This window comes from Diaphorina citri, unplaced genomic scaffold (genome assembly GCF_000475195.1).
Source record: "Diaphorina citri unplaced genomic scaffold, Diaci psyllid genome assembly version 1.1 scaffold731, whole genome shotgun sequence".
Taxonomy (NCBI): domain Eukaryota; kingdom Metazoa; phylum Arthropoda; class Insecta; order Hemiptera; family Psyllidae; genus Diaphorina; species Diaphorina citri.
The window spans coordinates 119,408-144,320 of NW_007378164.1; the positions used below are offsets into that span (position 1 = coordinate 119,408).

General features: G+C 38.3%; 2 protein-coding genes across 3 annotated transcripts in view; one reads left to right on the plus strand and one right to left on the minus strand.

Annotated features, from left to right (window-relative positions):
• LOC103511614 (neurogenic protein big brain) overlaps positions 1-20,897 on the plus strand; it is a 29,254-nt gene extending 8,357 nt beyond the window's left edge. The window contains exons 7-12 of the mRNA XM_026825327.1: positions 11,175-11,382; positions 13,099-13,167; positions 16,719-16,791; positions 17,398-17,526; positions 19,084-19,417; positions 19,596-20,897. Of these exons, the coding sequence (XP_026681128.1) occupies positions 11,175-11,382; positions 13,099-13,167; positions 16,719-16,791; positions 17,398-17,526; positions 19,084-19,417; positions 19,596-20,613 (1,831 nt within the window). The 3' untranslated portion in view covers positions 20,614-20,897. The remainder of the gene's footprint in view (positions 1-11,174; positions 11,383-13,098; positions 13,168-16,718; positions 16,792-17,397; positions 17,527-19,083; positions 19,418-19,595) is intronic.
• LOC103511603 (putative peptidyl-tRNA hydrolase PTRHD1) lies at positions 758-24,248 on the minus strand. 2 transcript variants are annotated; one of them, XM_026825329.1, is made up of 4 exons: positions 24,037-24,248; positions 23,159-23,361; positions 22,616-22,825; positions 758-1,007 (listed from the first exon to the last, which is right to left on the minus strand). In XM_026825329.1, exons 1-3 carry the CDS (start codon positions 24,056-24,058, stop codon positions 22,655-22,657), a joined length of 396 nt encoding a protein of 131 aa, XP_026681130.1. In that variant the 5' UTR covers positions 24,059-24,248; the 3' UTR covers positions 758-1,007; positions 22,616-22,654. The 2 variants fall into 2 exon arrangements, 1 of the variants encoding a protein (XP_026681130.1); XR_003392181.1 differs by lacking the exon at positions 758-1,007 and adding an exon at positions 21,821-22,278 and having other exon boundaries at positions 22,580-22,825.
• Positions 24,249-24,913: the final 665 nt, after the last annotated feature.

Sequence of the window (24,913 nt, forward strand, 5' to 3'; positions counted from 1 at the left end):
CATGGTGCATATCTCGTCTTCACTGTACCATTAACAAGTCCCATGTTCTTCGATGACAGAAGAAATTCATTATCCCTTTGACAGAGTTAACCCTTTGAGGGAATCATTTTCAATTCTTTTAATCGATTGAAGAACTCAAATTGACATTCGTAAAGGAAGGAAAAAAGAGGAAGGAAAAAAATTAAATATAGGTAAGTAATTTTGAAACCCTGGGAGAATTCCAAGAGCCGAATAGGTATCTGCAGGGACAGTTTGGTAGGCTGAAAAAATTGGGCCCTTAAAAGTCAATTTTCCCATTTCCCAATTTGGTCTTGACTTTCTATGTGCCACAGCTCCGTGGATACTTTTCTCAATTTCTTCTACTTCCCTCAAAGGAAATTTCCATCTTAAGAAGTCCAATATCCAAGTCACAAAACTTCGACTCGTAATTTACGGTCACCCTGTATGACTAGGTGAGGATGGGAATATCTTTTATAATAGTCAATAAGATATGTAGTCTTGATCTTAGCCACAGCGTGGGAAAAATCTGCTACCTATGGGAATCTTCTCTACTTTCAATCACTATGAAGCTATGAACGTCTTCGATATTAACTTTTATTATTGGTCAAATATTTTGTTCGATCTGGCGATGTTATTGGGTAGGTATGTGGTATTTACATTTTTTTTTTTTTTTTTGTTTTTGGGTTCTTTAGTAACTGGATAAATCCATTATTAAAAACTTTATAGGTTTAATAAGAAAATCAACAAGAAAAAGATCTATTGTGTAGAGTGAAAAATTGACTTCTATAATTTCAAGCCTCAATGGTTCACAATGGGCATTCAAAGTTGAAATGGATTAGAATGATAACGTTAAAAAAGCATGCTTTCCACTGACCGTTTCCAAATCTGGATCCATTTGGCCAATGTGAGATTCAAATAATTGAGATCATCCAGACAATAAAGAGGCACCCCATCACAAAATTCGGGCCAACAGTTTTGAGAATTTTCCACAACTCACAATCAAATCACTGAAACAGAAAAAAGAATCAAATTAGCTGATTCTGAAAAGCAAAACTTCCAAAATGGATTTCGCTAGAAAAAAACTATGAATACCCAAAAATGTGGTGGAAAAGTCAAGAGATTTTCAAATACACAAAACAGGAAACACAAACCACAAGGAGAGAAATTCCTCACAGCCTCATTGATTTACACGAGAGCGTAAAATCCATTTGGTTTCCTCGTAAATCTACGAACCGCTAGAAAAAAAAATGATTGGTAGTTTTGGCACATCCACTAAAGTCTTGACATTCTCCCTCTTTACATCGGAATCGTTAACGTCCAAAATGATGGTATCCTCAACTCATCCCCTAAATTGCCCTAAAAGGTAGTGCAAATCCTGGACTGTCCACAATCTTAGTACCTTAACTTGAAAATAAACGCCTCTACCAGCTAAAATAAAAATAAATAAATGAAAAATAATAATAAATAAAGCTTAGAAGAGGTTGGTTACCAAAAGAGAAATTTACAAGACCTCGATGGTTCGTTACCGAAGAGGTTTCCTCTGTGGCAACAGTAAGCAGCTGCTTGCCTCAATTACTATTTGGGACCTCAAGTCTCAGATCCGAGAGTGCCTACCACCTGCTCTCTTCTGCTGGCACCCTGCACCCAACCATTCCACGAGCACTTTCATTACCGGAGTACCAGAAGGTCTTGGTTTTTGATCCTTCCACTTCTGAATTCCCGTGGGTCCCTAAAGATAGAGTGTGTTGAGCTTTTTCAATATTGGTTCCTACGATCGTAAAATGCGTGATTGAAGAATACTTAGTAAATAACTAGCGCGAAATAAGAAGAAGAGAATGGACTAAAATATGGTGCCCGGAGTTTTTTGTGTGTTTTATAAGGACACCAAACTCACTAGTTTATAAATTGTAAAATTCTCAAATCTGGCATAAAAATGACTAATATTACTGCAATATGTTAAAACCTAGTCCGGTCACAGAAAGACGATATTAAATCATATTGTTAGTAAGTGTACATAATAGGGACATTTAGGTCTAACAGGCGGAACATATGGGTCTTCACAAGTTTTGGTATCTTGGAACTCGTCTGGGTATTTGGGTAGGATCAGTAGACTGAAAGAGATTCCTTGTCCTAATGTCCTCACCCGATAAGATATGATGATAATAACACGAGAATATCAACACAGCTATTAGAGATTCTCTATCACATTATAACACAAAGCAGAACACTGTTGTAGAGATCCAACTGTTGTGGGGCCCTAGAATTATGAAAGTTTAAAAATCATCGATATAGTTAACGAGTGTATGAATCCAATAGAAACTGGACAACAGGGATACTTTTTCTGGACGAAAGGCGATAGTTTTTCCGCCATTACCTTATGTCTACAAAGAGGAAACTTCTACAGAAGGTGTACTTATTTCAAGTTCCTTCATGAAGTGAAATATTTTACTATAAAGTATTTTTTTAATCAGGAGAAACTCATATTTCGCATTTTTGTAATACTTTGCTGTTTTTTTTAACAGATCAATTCAACAAATTGGTCACATATGCCTAAATCTGACAAAAGTAAAAGTCCAAAGCGAGCATATTCTCATCTGCGAGCTCTACCACACCCTTCATATTTGCAAAGAGGAAACTTCTACAGAAGGTGTACTTATTTCAAGTTCCTTCATGAAGTGAATGAAATATTTTATTATAAAGTATTTTTTTAATCAGGAGAAACTCATATTTCGCATTTTTGTAAGACTTTGCTGTTTTTTAACAGATCAATTCAACAAATTGGTCACATATGCCTAAATCTGACAAAAGTAAAAGTCAAAAGCGAGCATATTCTCATCTGCGAGCTCTACCACATCCTACATATTTTCTACAAACTTGACGTTTTTATTAAAAAATATTTCAATTTTAAACAATTGAAAAACAAAACCGCATCATTATGACACCCATTCAGAAAGAAAAAGAGCTGCAGGCAGAGTAACCATAGGATACATCATCCGAAGGAAAACTTTATGGCAGCAAAATATGACCGGACCATTACTTTTCCTGAAACACTTGACACGAAATGTGTACAGGTTCTCATGAAAGAGTTAGCGAGGGGATGAAAATGATCATGACGAAAATGTATACAGGGACATAGAGAGTTTGCTGAATTATGACACCTTTTCTTATAGAAAATGGGGTGACAACCACATGCTTGATGCAGTTTCTTTGACAAGACACCATATATGCCTGTTGGTCTTCAATATCCGATTTTCCAATAAACGTTGTGTAGACGTAAGAAAGTCCTAATGACGAAAATGTATACAGGGACAGGGACATAGAGAGTTTGCTGAATGATGACACCTTTTCTTATATGTAGAAAATGGGGTGACAACCACATGCTTGACGCAGTTTCTTTGACAAGACACCATATATGCCTGTTGGTCTTCAATATCCGATTTTCCAATAAACGTTGTGTAGACGTAAGAAAGTCCTTCATATATTAGTTGTGTTTATTGCCGATCTTGGTGCATTTCCACTGGTTCAGCTTTGAAGATTCCAAGTTCTGAAATTTCAAAGAGAGATTGTCGCGAATTGAAATTTGATGTTCGTGCGAATTTTTCCAGATCTCTTCGGATATCTGAAAACCCCTTTGGGAATGTGGAAATTCATCTCCTGAGAGGATTTCCAAAGGTAAAGACTGTGGTCACGAGAGTTTCAGAGTCTGTGCTTTTTTGTTGATCCTGTATGGGGGGTTGGTTAATAATATGATTTCTATCGAAAGTTAATCGTCGCGAATTGAAATTTGATGTTCGTGCGATTTTTTCCAGATCTCTTCGGATATCTAAAAACCCCTTTGGGAATGTGGAAATTCATCTCCTGAGAGGATTTCCAAAGGTAAAGATTGTGGTCACGAGAGTTTCAGAGTCTGTGCTTTTTTGTTGATCCTGTATGGGGGGTTGGTTAATAATATGATTTCTATCGAAAGTTAATGAAACAGTAACTAGGGCGATTATGATAGCCTGGAAAAGAAAGGGTGGGGAAGAAACTTGGCACATGTGTTATGATCATGAGGGTGAGGGGGTGAGCACGTAAAAAAATTATCACCCCCTTCCTACCACAATGATCTCTTGATCTCTGTTGTCACTGTGAAAAGCAAGCGTGATAAAAAGAGGTCGATTTTCATTGAACGTCATGGAAGAAAATGTTGAGAATGTTTAAAATTAAAATTTAAAACTTGTTCGGTTGGGCTATTACCTACTTTTACTGCTCCTAATTCTTATACGGTTTATAAACATATGTTTTTGCTGATGAAGTGTTTACAAAAATATTTCCAGCAAAAATTCCCAAGGTCACCAAAAAATGTGAATTACTTTTAGTTCATTAAGTTTCGATTCATTGAAGCAGATTTTGTTACAATCCAAGGTCACTGCTGCAAACTCATCATTCAAGATTACGAATATGATATATCTCTGCGTGCTCTATCGATCCCAATATCTGAACAAAATTTTCATTATATTTTTATTAGCTACAAAATACTGTTGGAAATCCACACACAAAGGAATTCGGTACATCACCCTCCTCCGAACCCCAAGATCTTTTCAGAATCTTTTCGGGTCGTTTTCACCCTCGCAATAATATTTTCAAGATGGCGCGCAGCTGCATACCTGATTCTTTTGAGTTCTCCTTTTTTACCAGAAAAAAGAATCGGAAGATTTATACAAAACCATTTCTGAAAAGATCATCAGGATTTAGGATAGAAAACCTTTTGAGTACTTACATCTGTCGTGCGTCCTACGGGGAATGTCCTTTCAGTACTAGTGGTTCAATGTTTACAAACTGAAGTCATCTGGGTTCAAGGAATGTGATAGTAATATCATTATTGAATATTTGCTTAGAATTAAGTGTCTGTTGTATCACCAAATGTCCCAATTTCTGAAATACAGAAGATTCGGCAACTCTCTGCAAAAACCATCCTTAAAATCTCGACAAAATTAGAAGAAAATCTCCTTTTTTGCAGCTTTTATGATACAGATTTCGTTTTGGATCTTTACAACCAAAATAGCATTGTCATCATACCTCTGTTGATGCGGAAGACCACGGAGCTTTTGACAGGGATATCAAAAATTGAAAGTGAAACTCAAAAGTGAGCCAGGACTATGGAATAAAAGAGCTACCGCGTGTGACGTCACAGGACACAAGCTGCTCAACACCAACACGTGTTTCATGATGAAAAGGAAACCAAAACTTCTCCGGTACCTGACCCTTTTCCTGTAATCAATATGGAGGACCGAAAATCCTGAGCTTAGAACAACATCTGCCCGCACCATGTTCAAGAATGGGTTTAAAGATTTCAGATCCGAGTGCATTGTTCACAATCTCAATTATGAAGGTAATTGGCCAATTACTGTTTTGTTTCTCTTGTCTAGTCCGGGGTTTGTGAAAACTAGCACTTGCTGTCCATTATCCAGGATCCACTAATCTGAGTTATTTAACATAGATCCAAATTTGTTGGGACTAAATCTGAGAAGAGACACCATCAGTGTTCATCGGACGAATCGCCTTGCACCATTCATAGATCACAGCAATAAATTAACCAAAATCCCAAGATATGCAAAACTTTCGTGCATTTTTTCATGAAAACGCCAGTTGTCACCTGTTCTCTGAAAATCAATGAATAGAAGATTATCTTGAACCATTCATAGATCACAGCAATAAATTAACCACAATCCCAAGATATGCAAAACTTTCGTGCATTTTTTCATGAAAACGCCAGTTGTCACCTGTTCTCTGAAAATCAATGAATAGAAGATTAGACCCGACCTCACTACGAGGTTAAACAAGATTTCTGATTTATGTGATAAAAAACAAGTACATCTCTAACAAGATCAGCAAGTGCTGTGTCCGCTGTATTCAAATCAAATGTAAATATTCAATAAAACACATATTTATTACACAATAATAAAAAGAGACCGATTTGATCAAACCAATTGCACTTGATTGAATTTGATAATAAAAATCAAAAAACTAGAAAGGGGGGCTCATTCATTGAATATACAGGGTGGTTTTGAAGTTGAAAAATGAAGGGAGCTGTTGTTGAGGTTTTAGTTACAAAGAATGTAGATTTGTAGGCCAATTAAAAATATTCGTCGCCAAGTTGACACGGTAGGGCACCAAAACGTGGTGATTATCTTTCATACGAACTTTAAGAAGTTGAACTGACACCATCTTTTGTGCCGAAACTCTTGCTGTGATTTGTTAGTATTCACCCTACTTCAATGTTGGTCAACTTTGGTTATTTATTAATGGTATTTCCAACCTCAGAAAAAACTCTATGATAATAAAATCAAAAGCTCATGATCTGGAGCAAACTTCCAGTCGTCCATGGTTCACCCAGTACAAGTGATAAAAAAAACTCAAGTGGGAAGACAAGGGGACTCTTGCTGTTATTTGTTAGTATTCACCCTACTTCAATGTTGTTCAACTTTGGTTATTTATGAATGGTATTTCCAACCTCAGAAAAAACTCTATGATAATAAAATCAATTTTTATTCGTATAACTCTAGAAGTTTGTTAAAAAGCTCATGATCTGGAGCAAACTTCCAGTCGTCCATGGTTCACCCAGTACAAGTGATAAAAAAAACTCAAGTGGGAAGACAAGGGGTGGGGAGTTTGAATAGATACAAGGGGAGTGCGAGATACCGCGAACAAATGCATCATTATGGGTCCACATTGCATCTTGCACGCCACCCCCCTAGGGATGACGTTTTCACATCTTCACCTTCTGTTATGCAACTTGTGGCGAAGGTTGCCCCCTAAAAAACACAAAAGTTCACACACAAATGCTACATCGTCGTATCGGTCCTTCTAACCCTTTGCTTTCGAGAGCGCTTATGTATGTAGATTAGATTTTTTTGTTGCTTTTTTGAAAGGCTTTTGATAGTGACAAAAAGTTTTTGGCAAAGAAAAATAATGGTGCGTAACACATTTTTCATTATGATCGTCAGTTTTGCCCTCATCTTCTGTTGACTAGAAGACTAGATTCAACAGTACCTATCAGTATGTGCCATGTGCATACGTACGTAGTTATAGGTGTTCTCGAATAAATATTACTTCATATAGTTCATATTGCCAACTCGTCTACAGTGGGTCTTAAGACAAAGGGTAAAGACGACCTGTGGAAAAATTAACCCTCGATTATTACTCAACAAGCTCTGTTGACTAGATTCAACAGTACCTATCAGTATGTGCCATGTGCATACGTAGTTATAGGTGTTCTCGAATAAATATTACTCCATATTGCCAACTCGTCTACAGTGGGTCTTAAGACAAAGGGTAAAGACGACCTGTGGAAAAATTAACCCTCGATTATTACTCAACAAGACCTGAAAACCAGTTATCACGGAAACTGGACTACAAAAATAGAACAGGTAGGAGACAAGAAAAGAAGCCTTTAAAAACTATCTCCGTACAGGTCTCATATTATACAATGTTCATTGAATAATACACTCGGTGCAAGGTTCAAGTTCTTCAACTTCATCTTATAATTATTACGACCCCATTAACAACATTCAACACCTCTTGATATTTTCGTACATTTCATGAATCCCTGTGTGTTTCCAAGTATTTAGTTTACCAGCCTAGTTAGCTTGGAGGGTAGTGCGTCTGCCTTGTAAGCGCTAGGTCGCGGGTTCGATTCCCACCCGAGGCGGATTCTATCCTAAACAGATAAGGTTCGTTCTCGGAGCGGCTGGCTTTCTCCTATTCTGTACTCCTTCTCTCTTCGATTTCGGGACGATAAGACCATAGCAGTTACAAGTTTCCTCTAGCAAACACCTCTTTTTTTTTTAAAAAAAGTAATAATAATAATAAAAATAAGCTCTGAAGGAAAAGGCCTATAAGGAGATCCAGCTCCCAAGGTATCCAGGAAAGGCGATTCTTCGCTCCCCATTCAAAGGCCGTTCTGGGGGAAGCACCAAACCAGATACTTAGATACCAATCATACCATATGCCTATTTGAATTTTCTATTCCGATTGTAAGGTAAATACATTGAATTTGTAGTGGTGTGAGGTGAAGTTTTCTAAAGGGGAAGCTGTAAACCCATCAAACTTTTTGGCTTGGCGGGGCGGGGCGCTACCGCGCTCCCTAGTATAAAATACTTACGACCCCATTAACAACATTCAACACCTCTTGATATTTTCGTACATTTCATGAATCCCTGTGTGTTTCCAAGTATTTAGTTTCAGCACTTGTTCCCACGATATCTCGGTGACCTGACATCATGACAAGTGCTTCAGGGAAATCCCTTTCATACTTCATACACTATATATCGCTAATAATAGCGATGGGGGTGGGTACAATCCCAGTCATTCACATGTACTCATTTGCTATTAAAATCCGTGATCCGTGTAGTATGAGTTGGGTAGAATCTCAATGTCTCATTCACACACTCGCGTTTACGAAGTAGTTGGGGGTGGATATACTCTTGTACAAGTGTTTTGTCCTCCAGCATAGTTTGAGGAAACTCATTTGTTTGAAATATTGTGGCGAACGTTTTGTTTCCCATGTCTCCCAAGATTCTTGGGAAAAATTATAATCCATGGTGTGTGTTTAGTGTCTAGATACTCTCAGATAAGTAACCATTATCCTGAGGAAAGTACCCAGTGCGCATTCTGTCTGTATCTACCGTTCATATTATTTGGTACCTTAGAGTCCTTCGATAGACATTGCAAGTAAAGTACCTTCCAGATTTTCCTCGTCAAAACAATATTAACTAGGCAGAGTCAATTGAGAAAGTGTCCTTCAAACTCCTTAAGTACATAATTTAGTCACTAAACCTCTCCTAATGTACCCTTGATATACGATGTCTAATGGAGGGCCAATATCTTCAAGAATGGGATAATCCAGAACTAAGGGCACATCCTCAAACTATTCCTCACACAAGCTCATAAAATTATAACAAACCTTGTGAAGGTGTAATTAAAGTATCCGAATGCACAAGCAGCGTTCTTCACCCCTTCTTTTATATTACCATAAGACAGAGGAGCACTGAGGTCAACCAAGCACAACACAGCCAGGTGTATCCTGTCCTAATTATTTCAGGAAAATACCGATGCAGCTGAACCATTTCGTGTTGTTTTTAGTTACTTTTTCTTGCCTAAATCGTAGGCAATGTAGGCATGTTACGAAATTGATGTAAACATTTTATTAAGGAGCGCTCCGCCCGCCAAGTCAAGAAAGTTTGACAGCGTAACTTTTACTGCACGCTAAATAAAAGTGTTCATTTCATAGAGCTTAGAGCTTCATCCATATTAGTTAGTGCAGCACAGCACGTCAAACTATTTCAGTCTTTTTGTAGTACTAAAAAAAGAAAGAAAAAAATCTCCTTAATGAGAGTACCCACTGTGAAGGCTGTGCATACGGCTATAGTCCACTTTTAATATCTCCATAAGACATATCTGAACAAAATATTTGGTCTTTAGGACAGGATACCAAAATCTTTATTAATTTAGAAACACAGTGAGATTGGCTTTGGTATTTCATGCCACCCATCTCTATGAAAACATACCTACCTCGGTAGGTTGTTGCGTGTTGCCAAATCAAAAGAAAGTCTTCCCAAAACCACACAAGAAAGTGTTTACATTAGCAACACGCTTAAAAATTCGATTCAATTCGCTTAATTAAGTACCTACTTTGAGCCAGACAACCGCGGAACTTTCAGCAAAGAAATTCGCCCTGGAGCAAACATTGAGCTGTGCAGATCACCTGTACTTTGTTATTGTTTTCCTCGTTACGCTCCCGTAAGCGTAGTCGTGTGTAGATGTGGGAATATTTCTACGAGCACCTGACGACCTGACTGCAGTCAGACTCGTGTGTTTATTAATCTAATTCATGTTTTTTTATTTAAATATGTATCTACATTCTACATTATAATATGTAAACTTTGTAAAAACTAATGAGGACCCTTTGGTAAAAAAAAGAACCTCTTATTTGAATTCGAAATACCCAAGACTTTGGTAAGAAAAAGAACCTCTTAATATCAAATACCTATCCTAAGAGCTAAGAAGTTTTGTCCATAATCCATAGTTCGGGTCTTTTTTTTTGTAAATAACAAATTATTAAAATGTTAAGTACTTAAGTTGTGTGAATGAAAAAAAAAGGTCGCCTTCAAGGCTCCTATTTGGGCCCAATTGGACTGGGGCGGATTGAGTTTGTGGGAAAATAAATCACCCAATATTTTTTACATTTTTATGCTCATGTTCTCAAATATTATTTTAAGCATGAAATACCGTGCGTTCAAAGTTATGTGAGAACCAAATTCTCCCATCATATGCATCATTAGGTACACACAAAATTAATCGTACTGACGTGTTCACAAGACCAAGCGTATAATATCTTGGGTATAGTTTCGTATAACACTGGAGGTGTATTGTAAACCGTATGGGGATTTCTGTAATACTTATAGGTGTAGTGTATGGCCATTTAAGGCTAGGACCTGCTAGTAAAAATCGACAATCATAAATCACTGCACAGTATGTCCTGCGTTTTAGGCCTAGACAGGATGGGAGAGCCTGATCATAATTTGTTTTCTATTATCCAAAATCCATTCACTATGGATTCTGTTCAAATAACACCTAGAAATTTATGGCCATTTAAGGCTAGGACCTGCTAGTAAAAATCGACAATCATAAATCACTGCCCAGTATGTCCTGCGTTTTAGGCCCAGACAGGATGGGAGAGCCTGATCATAATTTGTTTTCTATTATCCAAAATCCATTCACTATGGATTCTGTTCAAATAACACCTAGAAATCCTAGAATCCAATTTGCATTGAAATTGAAACCACCAACAGCGAGTATCGTACATACTCTTGATACATGAGCACTTTGACGCACTTTCTGTTCATGTCATAAGTTTCCGCTCAATTTCCGTTTTCTTTACCAACCGTTTGGCAGAAAGTGGATCTTTGCTCTGTTCTTCCCTTTTTTACCTCCCCTCTTATAGTATAGGAGAGTAGAATAGAATACCTTGTTCATCCTGCTCATATGGAACTAAAATGTCCCTTTACCCCAGCAGTCTCATCTTTGTGAGTCTATGGGTTCAAGAAAGAAATATTTTCATCTTTCAAAAGCTATCATTACTCCTTGTCACAAGTTTCTAATAACAATACCTGTCTCTTCTTCTTCTGTTGCAGTGTGTCAGTTCCAGGTCACTACGGTTCCATGAACGCAACTTTGGCTCAACTACCCGCACATCTGACGCAATGGGAGAGATTCGGCATCGAGTTTGTGCTCACATTCGTGGTGGTGTTCGCCTATTTCGTCTCGATGAACAGCACCAACACTTGGTTTGGCACCACCAGCTGTCTCGGATCTGCGTACTTTGCCTGTGGCCTGGTTTCGGTAAGTGGGAAATCATTAGAAGCAATTTAGGCCTGTGTCCAAGCCCATCTTAAGCGATTTCAGCAGAAAGGAATCTCTTAGGTCATTTAAAGTGCCAACACTAGTAGTAGAAGTCTCAGGGACTCAGGTCTCAGGGTTGCCAGCAGCGAACCTTTTTAGTGATATTTAAAATTTCAGGAATATAACATTCTTGGGGCAGCAATCCTGATTTCTTAGGGCCATGATGGCGGCACTGTTTGATCTCTTCGAAATTCTTTCGATCTTGGAATTATTTTATTGATCCAATTCATTGGAGTTTTGGTTATTATTTGGGTAGTTTGTACGTTTGTAGTGTGTGAAGCACAATAGTCACCATAAGGACCTCTTGAAAGATAGCCATTAATTCTTTTGAAAGACCGAAGGACCCAAAACGTGAAATGTACAATGGAATAAAAATTGGGACTCTTAAATTCCATATCCATTATTGAAAAGTACGTACCTACGTTAGTCGAAAAATGTTCAAATTATATATAGGCTGCCTAAAGTGTCTATGCCCCCAAATGATAAAAATTAAATGGAACCTTTATTTGTTACATAGTTGCCGTTTAGCTCTAGGGGTGATTTTTACCCCTTTATTATTGAAGTTTCATTCCTGTAAATAAAAAAGTTTCAAGATGAATACCACTTATACTGTCGAGAGTCGAGTGTAAAGAAATAGGTTCTCTAATCTACAAGTAATAATAGGGTTTTACGTTTTACATGAAGTGTAGGATTCATAGAATCGGAGAAATTCCTGACTTACATGATAAGAAGAGCTAATAAACAACTACACATTGGTAGACAAATTAAAGAGGGTCTCAACAATTTGTTCAAAACTGATCCGTCATCAAAATCAAATCTAGTGAAACAAAAATAATGAATAGGTAAGAGAATCTCATATCCAAGATGACTACCATTAATTTAAAAATATTACTCGTACGGTTTCTTCAGTAATTGAAGATACTCATATGCTTATTCTCAATTCAATACGGATATTTAGGACTTGAAACTTACAGAACTTGAAAAAGAGTGCTTCCACGGCTTCCACCAAAAAGAGCTAAGAAAGAAATAATTGGAATGGTCCATCTCCAAAACAGCATTCAACATAACCCTCCAGGAAGTACCTGGCAATGTTTTTATCATCTTAATTAAAATAATCAAAACAAATGATTAAATGAACGACAAAAGCTGCTTCTGATGAAAGATAAACTGCTCATATCAAGAGAAGATCCTAACGCATACAAAGCTTGGGCAGGAAGTGCAGATAGATGGAGTGGTGAAGCACATTTCATGACTATTATAATTCAATCAGGATTCAGGGGAGCCCAACCTATTGCCTTACAAGGATTGGACCACTCATTGCTCGCGGCTGATTTGAGAGATGGCTTAAAGATTGCGAGTACCATCCTAAAACAAGAGATGTGATCCAAGATAAGAGAGCTAGTTTTGTTGTTTGTTTTTTGGACGAAAAATCCAACGACCTGAATAATCTTGAAAAACGGGTTGGATCTTCGGACTCACATTGCTCTGGCCATATCGATAGTTACAATTCAGGGGTTAGGTCGAAATTATCTCCTGAATAAACTCGATCTGCACCTTGAAATCAATTGCGTATCATTACTTAAAGATCACTTTTGTTTTGGTAAAGCATATTAAGTTTTCTTAAAGCTCATTATGTAAATCATTGTTATGTTTCAGATGCCCTCCCTCAACCCAGCCAGATCATTGGGGCCTTCGTTTGTGATGAACAGATGGGATAATCATTGGGTAAGTTACTAAACACTATTTCTTATTCAACAACATACTACACGTCATCGAAATATTTTAACAATACACCATCAATGCATTTTCAAAGAAACACAGCACACCATCTCTAGCAGCCATTCTCAACTTTTATTTCACCCCAAAGAAAGTAATGTATTTTTTGGGGGGGCCGTGGGCCCATATTTGAGGATTTCAAACTTCAAGCGGGCCGTAGATCGAAAAATAAATCAGTAAAGGTCCCTCTTGAGATCTGAAGAACTAAAGTTAGGCACCGTCGAGTATGGTTTGTAACTGGATTGGTGCCGAGGTGAATCTACACATGTTGGGCCATATTTTACTGGCATTAACCTAGGGCCTCACCGAATAGCGGACCGCAGGTTGAGTATGGCTGATCTATCGATAATGTTCCAAACATATTTAACAACATTACCAACACTCATCTCGACAGGCGTCAAAATGCTAGAAACATTCTCCAAAATTCCAATCAATCTCATCAAAACACATGCCAGGGCTTGCATCCATTAATCACTTGATATTCCTCTCAATATTCCTGCATACAAATCGAGCTTATCCAAAACATAAGTTGGGTGGAAGAGCTGTCATTAAGACCAAAGATGTCAGGACGGCCGATTATAGTCAAATTTTGACACGGAGGTTGAGGGGTCAAATCCAAATCCTGCTTTGGAATTTTAGTTAAGATTCATCCATTATTCCACCAACACAACAAAAGATAGACCAGAGTGGCAGCTACATTATTATTCCCTCTGGCCGTGGTTATGAACAGGGCCATCGTCGGCCTTTTTGCGTGTAAAGTTGGCGGGAAATTCGAATTTTTGATTTTTTTTCCGCAACTTGGTGGTTCGGGTGGGGTCCTTAGTTAGGCGACATCCCAAAGCCCTAATGTCTCTCCTGATATGCTCCTTATACCTGCGTTCCTACAGAGAGCTCCTCTCTACACAATATATCTTTCTATTCATATTGTTACTGTGTTCAATCCCCCTTGCAATCATGACATAATAAAAATGTTGGACCCGAATACAAAATAATAACCTATTCCTTATTGCTTTTTATCAGGAGTTTAGGAAAGATTTCTATTTCACTGAATAGCTGGTATTTGCATACAGGGTCTGCTAGACTCAAATGGCTCGGTGTTACTCAAAATACCGCACGCTATGCAATACAAATAAAAAGTCCAGAGCTGAACTAAAGACCCGCATATGTAAAAAAAAAATCCCATATTTAACTGGTACTGATACATTTTTTTCATTTTATGACTTGAAATAAACGACATTATCTGCTGAATGACATTTTCCCCCTTAAACCACATTTTAATGTTTCAATTAGGACCTAAAAACATCAATTTTAAAAATTTCTAAAAACATCAATTTTAAATTTTGAAACAACATTACGTTGAATGTAATTTCGCCCCAAGGCAAGATTAGGTTGCTCTTTAGACTTGGAAGCCCAGGAGTACTGTTATAAGTGGCAGGACGTGTGTTGGGTATTACGGGTATATCCAACCAGACAGCGTTATAAATTTCCAATTAAAAATGGACTCCAAACGTCAGCATTTAAGGTAGTTAAAAACAAGAAGAGTTAAGTTTCTGCTGTGGGGTATTATGATCTTGTTTGGGTGTATTGGAAGCACAATGCTCAACACGGTAGTTGAGAAGTGCATTTGATGTTAAAAGTAAAAAGAACTTTAATAATTTATTAGTAATACAGAGGAATTATTGTATCAAATCTTCTTTGATCAAATGAGATTTGAAGGAGAAAAACTTGGATTGCCGCATCACCTAGAACCGAGCAGCTTGGAAAACACAAACACGAAATGTCGAAACCACTTGAGTGGGAAAAGACAAAGTAAAGGAAGAAGACAGAGGAATTACTCTAGACTCTAGAGAGCGTAAAACAGAAGAAGCAAAACACCCATATGGAAAGGAGATCCAAATCCCAACTCAACAGTTCTACACCTCTCCAATCCTATATAAATAATAATAGGTAACAAACTGATGCTGTCTGGGACTCGTACTATTATTGAAGAAATTTTAAAAGAACAAACAACCCTCATCTATGATAGAAAGGACCAGATCTACATAGAAAGGACCAGATCTAGAGATCCATAACAGAAGAAACTAGCTCACTTACCCAAATAACAAGGAATGAAGGAACAATCACAGATGACAGCTGACTTCACGAGGGAGCACCTAAATGGCCTCCACTCCGTGCGTGCGCCTGATCCCGAGGCTAAATCATAAACAACCCGAAAAACTTTTTATCACCAGCCTCATCATCAAATAAGTATCAGCTGCCTGTTTTTGTATGCAACAGATGTCCGCCGAATCAGTTATTATACCTGAGAAACACCGAATGCACTTGGATTATACCTGAAGAGTTTCACTTTTTGTGTCAGCCTAGTTAGCTTGGTTGGTGGCGTGTCTGCCTTGTAAGCGCTAGGTCGCGGGTTCGATTCCCGCCCGGGGTGGATTTTATCCTGATGGGATAATGTTCGTTCTCGGAACGGCTAACTTTTTCCTATCCTGTCTTCCTTCTCCCTACGATTTCGGGAGTTACAGTTCCCTCTGTCTAACTTTTTTTTTTAAAGATCACTTTTGTTTTGGTAAAGCATATTAAGTTTTCTTAAAGCTCATTATGTAAATCATTGTTATGTTTCAGATGGCCTAGAACCGAGCAGCTTGGAAAACACAAACACGAAATGTCGAAACCACTTGAGTGGGAAAAGACAAAGTAAAAGAAGAAGACAGAGGAATTACTCTAGAGAGCGTAAAACAGAAGAAGCAAAACACCCATATCGAAAGGAGATCCAAATCCCAACTCAACAGTTCTACACCTCTCCAATCCTATATAAATAATAATAGGTAACAAACTGATGCTGTCTGGGACATGTACTATTATTGAAGATATTTTAAAAGAACAAACAACCCTCATCTATGATAGAAAGGACCAGATCTACATAGAAAGGACCAGATCTAGAGATCCATAACAGAAGAAACTAGCTCACTTACCCAAATAACAAGGAATGAAGGAACAATCACAGATGACAGCTGACTTCACGAGGGAGCACCTAAATGGTCTCCACTCCGTGCGTGCGCCTGATCCCGAGGCTAAATCATAAACAACCCGAAAAACTTTTTATCACCAGCCTCATCATCAAATAAGTATCAGCTGCCTGTTTTTGTATGCAACAGATGTCCGCCGAATCAGTTATTATACCTGAGAAACACCGAATGCACTTGGATTATACCTGAAGAGTTTCACTTTTTGTGTCAGCCTAGTTAGCTTGGTTGGTGGCGTGTCTGCCTTGTAAGCGCTAGGTCGCGGGTTCGATTCCCGCCCGGGGTGGATTTTATCCTGATGGGATAATGTTCGTTCTCGGAACGGCTAACTTTTTCCTATCCTGTCTTCCTTCTCCCTACGATTTCGGGAGTTACAGTTCCCTCTGTCTAACTTTTTTTTTTAAAGATCACTTTTGTTTTGGTAAAGCATATTAAGTTTTCTTAAAGCTCATTATGTAAATCATTGTTATGTTTCAGATGCCCTCCCTCAACCCAGCCAGATCATTGGGGCCTTCGTTTGTGATGAACAGATGGGATAATCATTGGGTAAGTTACTAAACACTATTTCTTATTCAACAACATACTACACGTCATCGAAATATTTTAACAATACACCATCAATGCATTTTCAAAGAAACACAGCACACCATCTCTAGCAGCCATTCTCAACTTTTATTTCACCCCAAAGAAAGTAATGTATTTTTTGGGGGGGACTGGCTTTCTCTTATCCTGTCCTGCTTCTCTCTTCTTTGAGATGATAGAATCTTCATTAATTGTTACATTTCCCTTTGTCAAACCTCTTATCTCAAGGATTTGCCTGCTTTGTATGTACTAGGTACAACTAGATTCCGGGTTTGGTTTCCTCCTGGGTCAAAATTTATCCTAAAAAGATGTTTGTTCATTGAATGGCTGGCTTTCTCTTATCCTGTCCAGCTTCTCTCTTCTTTGAGATGATAGAATCTTCATTGATTGTTACATCACGTGATGATAGTGTGTTTCTACCTTAAGGGTATCATCGTGAGACCAGAAATGTGGACTTTATCGCCGTAAAAAAGCCCATCTACACACGGAGCTACTGAAAAGAAATTGATTAATAACCAGTTAATAACTCGAGTTACTCAGTCTAATTAATAATCCAACTCTTTTGTATTTCCAGATAACTCAAGTGTGAATGATGACGAAGAAGATTATGAGGAGAGAAGAAGAATGTCAATGAAACCCTATGGAGCTCATATGGACAGTATGGCTGGACCTAGCATCCTTCGCGCTACCATGGATCCGAATGGTAAGGCATTGACAATAATTTTTAAATAATCTTTAGAATAATGGGGACAAGACTCTGATTGATAGAGTTTCCCTCTGTAAATAACTCTCAATTGATCTTTGGAAGCAACTTCCGTGCCCGAGTGGCTAACACACTAGGCTTGCAAGCCGGATGTTCCGTGTTCGATTCCCGGCGGGGTCGATGTTTTTTCGGCTCTGTGCTTGAAGTTTGGGGTAGCCTCGAAGAGACACTTAGAAAAGCTGTGATACCCACAAAAGTCGTGAAGAAGCTCTCTGCTTTACCACGAAAAATTCATGAGTTGATTATGATTAAATAAATAAATAATCTTTAGAAATGGAAAAAGCCATACTCACTTCGTAAAGCAATGCAACGTTATTATGATGCATATGGGTGGAATATAGTGCAGAACGAAAAAGAAATAGAAAGCAGTAACAGAATAACAATGGTGGAGGAAAAATACGACTGTTTATCAGCAATAAAATTGCCGTATCAAAATTCCGTACATACAAAGCAGGCAAACTGCCCTCCAGGAATCCAGGATAACTAGGCTGACTTCTGTGAACCTTTCTAGTTTTTTTTTTTTTACCCAGAGACATAGGGAAGTTATCCCAGTTTAACAAGAAACCAGGAACAAACCTTTTGGGTGAAAGTTATAGGTAGGAGGTAGGTACCTAGTTTTATTTACCTTCTTACATAGGGAAGTTACCCCAGCTTAACAAGAAACCAGGAAAAAACCTTTTGGGTGAAAGTTATAGGTAGGAGACCAAAATTCCCATGTGGGTAGAAGTTTTTATTACTGAAGTGTCCTATAAAAAAAGACAGAACTTACGTAATATATGTGACCCTGAAGTCGAAATACAGGAAAGCAACATTGGGAAACGGGAAAGAATTCTAGAATAATTTTCCTGGTAGTTACTTACTTACTTTCCATGTCCTCTTCTTTCTCATCAAATCTTTCTACTACTTATTCCATTACTTCTCTTATCTTTTACTATTCCATTACTTTACGAGAGTAAGGCCAATCTTAGGCATGTAGCACTGTTGAGCTTTCAAAATTCCCATGTGGGTAGAAGTTTTTATTACTGAAGTGTCATATAAAAAAAGACAGAACTTACGTAATATATGTGACCCTGAAGTCGAAATACAGGAAAGCAACATTGGGAAACGGGAAAGAATTCTAGAATAATTTTCCTGTTAGTTACTTACTTACTTTCCATGTCCTCTTCTTTCTCGTCAAATCTTTCTATTACTTATTCCATTACTTCTCTTATCTTTTACTATTCCATTACTTTACGAGAGTAAGGCCAATCTTAGGCATGTAGCACTGTTGAGCTTCTTTTTTAAGCAGTGTAGATTTGTACAAGCTTTTTTGGGGCTGTTTACCCTCACACTTGAGCCTCAGAGTGGCCTGCTAAGCCTTTTACGCAGTGTGAACGGATCACTCCATTCATTAAACAATAACCACCATAAAATTCAATAAAATTTATTACTTCTAATGTTTTCTTTAAATTTTATTACCTCTTCTAATGTTTTCCTTTTGTTCTCTTTTCCCCACAGAAATCGCCAGTCTCTATTCTTCCCCCTCGTACAAACTCCACCGCGCCGAGAGTCTATACGGTGGCACTAAATCCATGCACACCATGTCTCCTCAGCTGACCAGGGCTAATTTGAAGCGGTCCCAATCTGTGTACACCAAACCACCTTCCCTCTCTCAGAATATCCTGCAGCTGCCCCCTCCCCTACCTCCCCCAGCCGGACCCCTGGTCCCTGCGATATCCCTGTACTCGGATCTTGCCCCGGCCAATCAAAACCAGCAGAATCAGAAGAGACTGGGAGGCACCAACAGCAACAATACGTCCAATGAGGAGAAGCAGATGCAAACCAGACAGAGGTAAGATTCACGCGTCCACTTAAACTACCTGCTGTGTATTTTTTTCTTGTCCACCACACTTTGGAGGGAACGAGTGTCTTATTGATTGTCGAGTATGATGGTAGGAAGTAGAGCTCAATTCCTCTAGGAAATAAAAACGTACCGATTGTTCAAGTTTTTTGTGTCGTTTTGCTTTCAGATCGGAGTCGATCTATGGGCATACGCGTCGTCAACAGCAACAACAACAGCAGCAACAACAGGATAATCAGAGGAATTACCAGGGAGATTCTAGTAACACTGGTGGGGTTCAAACCCGGCGTCCTGACACTGTAGACTCTTGCTATGGTTCCATGCATAGCGATTCCGGCACCAAACCACCAGGTCGTAATAACTACAGTGTAGTCAAGTCTGAATCTTATGGTATCATCAAGTCAGAACCAAACCCAAGCTATGGTGTCGTCAAAGCAGAATCTAGGAACTCTCCAAGCAATTTCATCGACTCCCGCAGCTCCCCTAGTCACACCATTATGAAGGCTGGTAATGATTCTCAAACATACGCTGTCAAGCCTGACCTCCATGGAGACAAGAAAGAGAGTATTTACGTATCCAAGCGACAAGAACGTCAAGAGAACACAGGTCACGGAAACTATGAGGATCATCCTAGCACACATCGTAGCTATCCTAAGAGCGAGAACAGCGCGTTCAAAGTACCACCTCGTAGCGAATCTCTCTATGCAAGCCGACGCCAAGAACTACCACCTAGTTATCATGAAACTCGTGGCAACTATGAGAGTATGAAACCTCACGACCCTACCACCAAACACATGAAATCTCAAGACAGAACGTACGAGAGTAATCTGAAAGCTTTGGAAAGAAATTATAATGAGACTATGAAGAATATGGAGCAGGAAGTGTCACATCACCCCCCGCACCATCATCATATGAAATCCGAGGGTTTCAAATCCTACGAGAAGCCAAACTGTGATATCCTGCTGAAACCTAATGACTCTGCAGAGCATAATGTTCCTATGCGTATGAAACCCTTGCAATACAACGAGGTACCCATGTATCCACCTTATGTCAGACCAGAAGTTAGTCCTGGTGGAGGTGCTAATAGATCCAGAGAATCAACACCTACCAGCAAGGAGTTGGAAGCTATCAATGATCCCCGACATCATCACCTGTCTCATCCTCAGCAACAGTTTTATTTGTGTTGAGTTAGATGGCATCATACCTCTGAAATTGATATGAACTTGGAAGTTATCAATGTAGTCAGCAAATTTTCATAGCTTTGGTGCTGGGCGAAAGTTTCAAGCTTTTGGTCCTATTTTGTTGTCCTGTAAATATCTGGTGCAGTAGTAAACACTTGGATCTGATATTACTTGAACTGTTCTTGGAACCATGTAACACTAACATCAGGTAAGTAAAGGAACATTCACACAAGAAAGTGTTAGTTAGGACGTAGAATTGAAAAAAAAGAGATAAAAAAAAAAAAAAAAAACCGTCAGTGTACATGACATCTGTAGTTAATTTATGTCTCGATTAAAATAATACTTTTATCTGATTTTCAATTATGTATGTAGGTACTAATTATGGTGTGGTCATTGTTGATATTGTCATCAAGTAACTCTAGCCTCAGTTTCGGATTACTGCCTGTCACAATCTCTATCCTTGCTCGCTTACACCTACGCAAATACCAGTACACGATGTACCCACTGTTCTGATGTGGGCATTAATTCTCGGATAATTTTTGCTGATCTTGTAATAGATCTTGTTTTTATACTGCTTTCTGAGTCCTCACTACTCTACAGGCTATCTGTACAATCTACAGGGCAAGGTTTTAAACCTATTTGGAAAAAGAAGGGATTTAGGACTCACCTGCTTCTAAGACATCTGTGCAGAGTTTCATGCTCTTCTGTTTACTGAAGATACACTCGTATACCATGCCGGCTATTATTCCTCCCATTATGGGACCTGCCCATAGAACCTGGAAACACAAAATAGTCATCATTAGATTACACATTGTTTATATTGCCCAGATAACATTTTAAGGGTTGTCGAAACATAGTCGACCGGCCGTCGATCGACGAGGTGAATCTACGTTATCGAGGCAGTGTGGACGGTTCAGTCGACATCAATTGATGTAAATCGACGGCAGGTCGACTGTGTGGACACACCTTAAGAAATACCTTATTTCACCCCTAGAGGGTGTGTTTATGAACAGGGCTGAGATGAGCTCGGACGACGTGAGATAGCTGTCCCGGCGGCAATTTTTAAAATTCATTTTATATGTATTAGAACTCGAGTTAGATAGTAAGTAATAATCAACAGTGAAGAGCACTCAACATGACACAGTTTTCTTTATTTCAAGTTCAAATAAACCATAACCATGTACTTCTTTGTTAATATTTATTTGTAAATAATGGGGTAGCATACTTATTTTTATATTCTTTATTATTGTCACTGTTTTATAAATTTTGTTTTAAATGTAGGTTTATGTCATTCAGATAAATATTCAATCATTGCAATATCAATGATTATTTCTCAATCATAGTTTTGATCTATGAAAAATAAAGGTTCTAATAGAGTTTAGATGATGGATTTCTGAGTGACATACTCCCAGTTTATGTTAATAGTCATTGTTAAATAAATAATAAATGTAATAAATCATGAAATAAGAAACTACTTGAAATTTTAAAATGTTGTGTTAATATTTTTGAGGAGTTCTGGGGAGTGAAGACTTAGAGGTTGGATAATTAATTAGAGCATGGTAAATATAATCCTGTGACATCCAAGCTAATTTTTCTTTTAACTTGGTTTAGTTTCTGGTAAAGACTGACAGTTTTGTCACAACCAAAACAATGATCTTGTATACCTACAACCTACAACAGCTTTGCCAAGAGTACTACACAGCTTACCTTCAATAACCATGTAGTGACAAGATTGGAAAGGATTTTTCACTTGAGCATTTTATATTTCCGCAGCAGCTTCTGTACATCTGTTTTCACATATGGCTGAGGAGTTCTGAGGAGTGAATACTAAGAGGTTGGATAATTAATTAGAGCTTGGTAAATATATAATCCTGTGACATCCGAGCTAATTTTTCTTTTAACTTGACCACTTGGTTTAGTTTCTGGTAAAGATTGACAGTTTTGTCACAACCACAACAATGATCTTGTATACCTACAACAGCTATGCCAAGAGTACTACACAGCTTACCTTCAATAATCATGTAGTGACAAGATTGGAAAGGATTTTTCACTTGAGCATTTTATATTTCCGCAGCAGCTTCTGTACATCTGTTTTCACATATGGCTTCAAAGCTATACAGGTTGGGTAGTTTTCTGGCTGCTCTATCCATTTCTTGAACTTAATTTCTTTACTCAACAGTGCTTTCTCTACTGCCAACAGTTCCTGTTCATGTGGTACCTTTAACATGAGAACAATATTGGTAGATACCTGATTAATAACAGTAGTTTGAAAATTTATTGTTAAAAATCTGTTTAGCTTGTAGCAAACTATTGTTAAGATAGGTGCTGCGGTTGGCGATATTTTGGCCGTTTTTTGGTGGCTTTTGACCGCTTTTTGGCGGTTTTCAGCTATACTGACTAAACGGTTAGAGATATTGTAAAAGTTAAGGTTACAATAGATTTAAACCCAAATAAGCATCATTCAAAAGGATAAGGAAAGTTGTGTGATGTTCACACCAGATCTTTTTTTTTTTTTTATACCTAAATGACAGTTTCCTTTCACTTTACCTACCTCTAGAATAACCTTGTGCATATTATCCAAATCCTTGAGATAAGACTGAGTTACGGGATCATCATAAAACAGATGTATGGCAGCAGAGCTTGCATGACATGCTTGGGCTACAACAGCACCAAGTGGCCACTCTAGTTTTGATATGAGATCACCACGTACTAATATGTACTGCACTATGTTCAAAACAGCACCTGTAGCTGTCACTGTGAATTAAAATAACATGAGCACAATTTTAAATCGAAGTTTCCTGGTAAATTTTTGGGAAGGTTTTTTTAAGAGGTTTGACAAAGGGAAATGTAACAATGAAGATTCTATCATCTCAAAGAAGAGAGAAGCTGGACAGGATAAGAGAAAGCCAGCCATTCAATGAACAAACATATCTTTTCAGGATAAATTTTGACCCAGGAGGAAACCAAACCCAGAATCTAGTTGTACCTAGTACATACAAAAAATTGAAACCACCAGCAGCGATTGTCGTACATACTCTTGATACATGAGCACTTTGACGCACTTTCTGTTCATGAGTTCATGTCATAAGTTTCCGCTCAATTTCTGTTTTCTTTACCAACCGTTTGGCAGAAAGTGGATCTTTGCTCTGTTCTTCCCTTTTTTTACCTCCCCTCTTATAGTATGGGAGAATAGAATAGAATATCTTGTTCATCCTGTTCATATGGAACTAAAATGTCCCTTTAGCACAGCAGTCTCATCTTTGTGAGTCTATGGGTTCAAGAAAGAAATATTTTCATCTTTCAAAAGCTATCGTTACTCTTGTCACAAGTTTCTAATAACAATACCTGTCTCTTCTTCTGTTGCAGTGTGTCAGTTCCAGGTCACTACGGTTCCATGAACGCAACTATAGGGATGTAGTTTTTATTTACCTTCTGATTGGTTTTGATGCATTATCACAGATATTGTGTAGAGCTCAGTTGTACTAAATATCTTCTTAATATTTCATCTCACTATGAGCTTTTTGGTAATTATGCAGAAGTCACATCCATGGAAAAGAAAAACTCCTTCTTGTGTTTAACCTAACCCTATAATAACACTGGTCAGGTCACTGCTTGTTTGTGCCAGTTCCAACTTCCAAGTACCGCAGAAGTCACATCCATGGAAAAGAAAAACTCCTTCTTGTGTTTAACCTAACCCTATAATAACACTGGTCAGGTCACTGCTTGTTTGTGCCAGTTCCAAGTACCAGCTTTTTTAATATAGAATAAGAAATAAACTAGCTTTTTTTTTATTTTTTAAGAGGTTTGACAGAGGGAACTGTAACTGCTATGGTCTTATCGTCCCGAAATCGAAGAGAGAAGGAAGACAGGATAGGAAAAAGCCAGCCGTTCCGAGAACGAACATTATCCCATCAGGATAAAATCCGCCCCGGGCGGAAATCGAACCCGCGCATACAAGGCAGACGCACTACCAACTAAGCTAACTAACTCAACCTTTGCTGTTTCTTTAGCAAGGAAATGTCAGGCTGGTATACTTCCAAGTACCAGCTTTTTTAATATAGAATAAGAAATAAACTAGCTTTTTTTTTTTAAGAGGTTTGACAGAGGGAACTGTAACTGCTATGGTCTTATCGTCCCGAAATCGAAGAGAGAAGGAAGGAAGACGAAGAGAGAAGGATAGGAGAAATCCAGCCGTTCCGAGAACGAACATTATCCCATCAGGATAAAATCCGCCCCGGGCGGGAATCGAACCCACGGCCTAGCGCTTACAAGGCAGACGCACTACCAACTAAGCTAACTAAGCTGG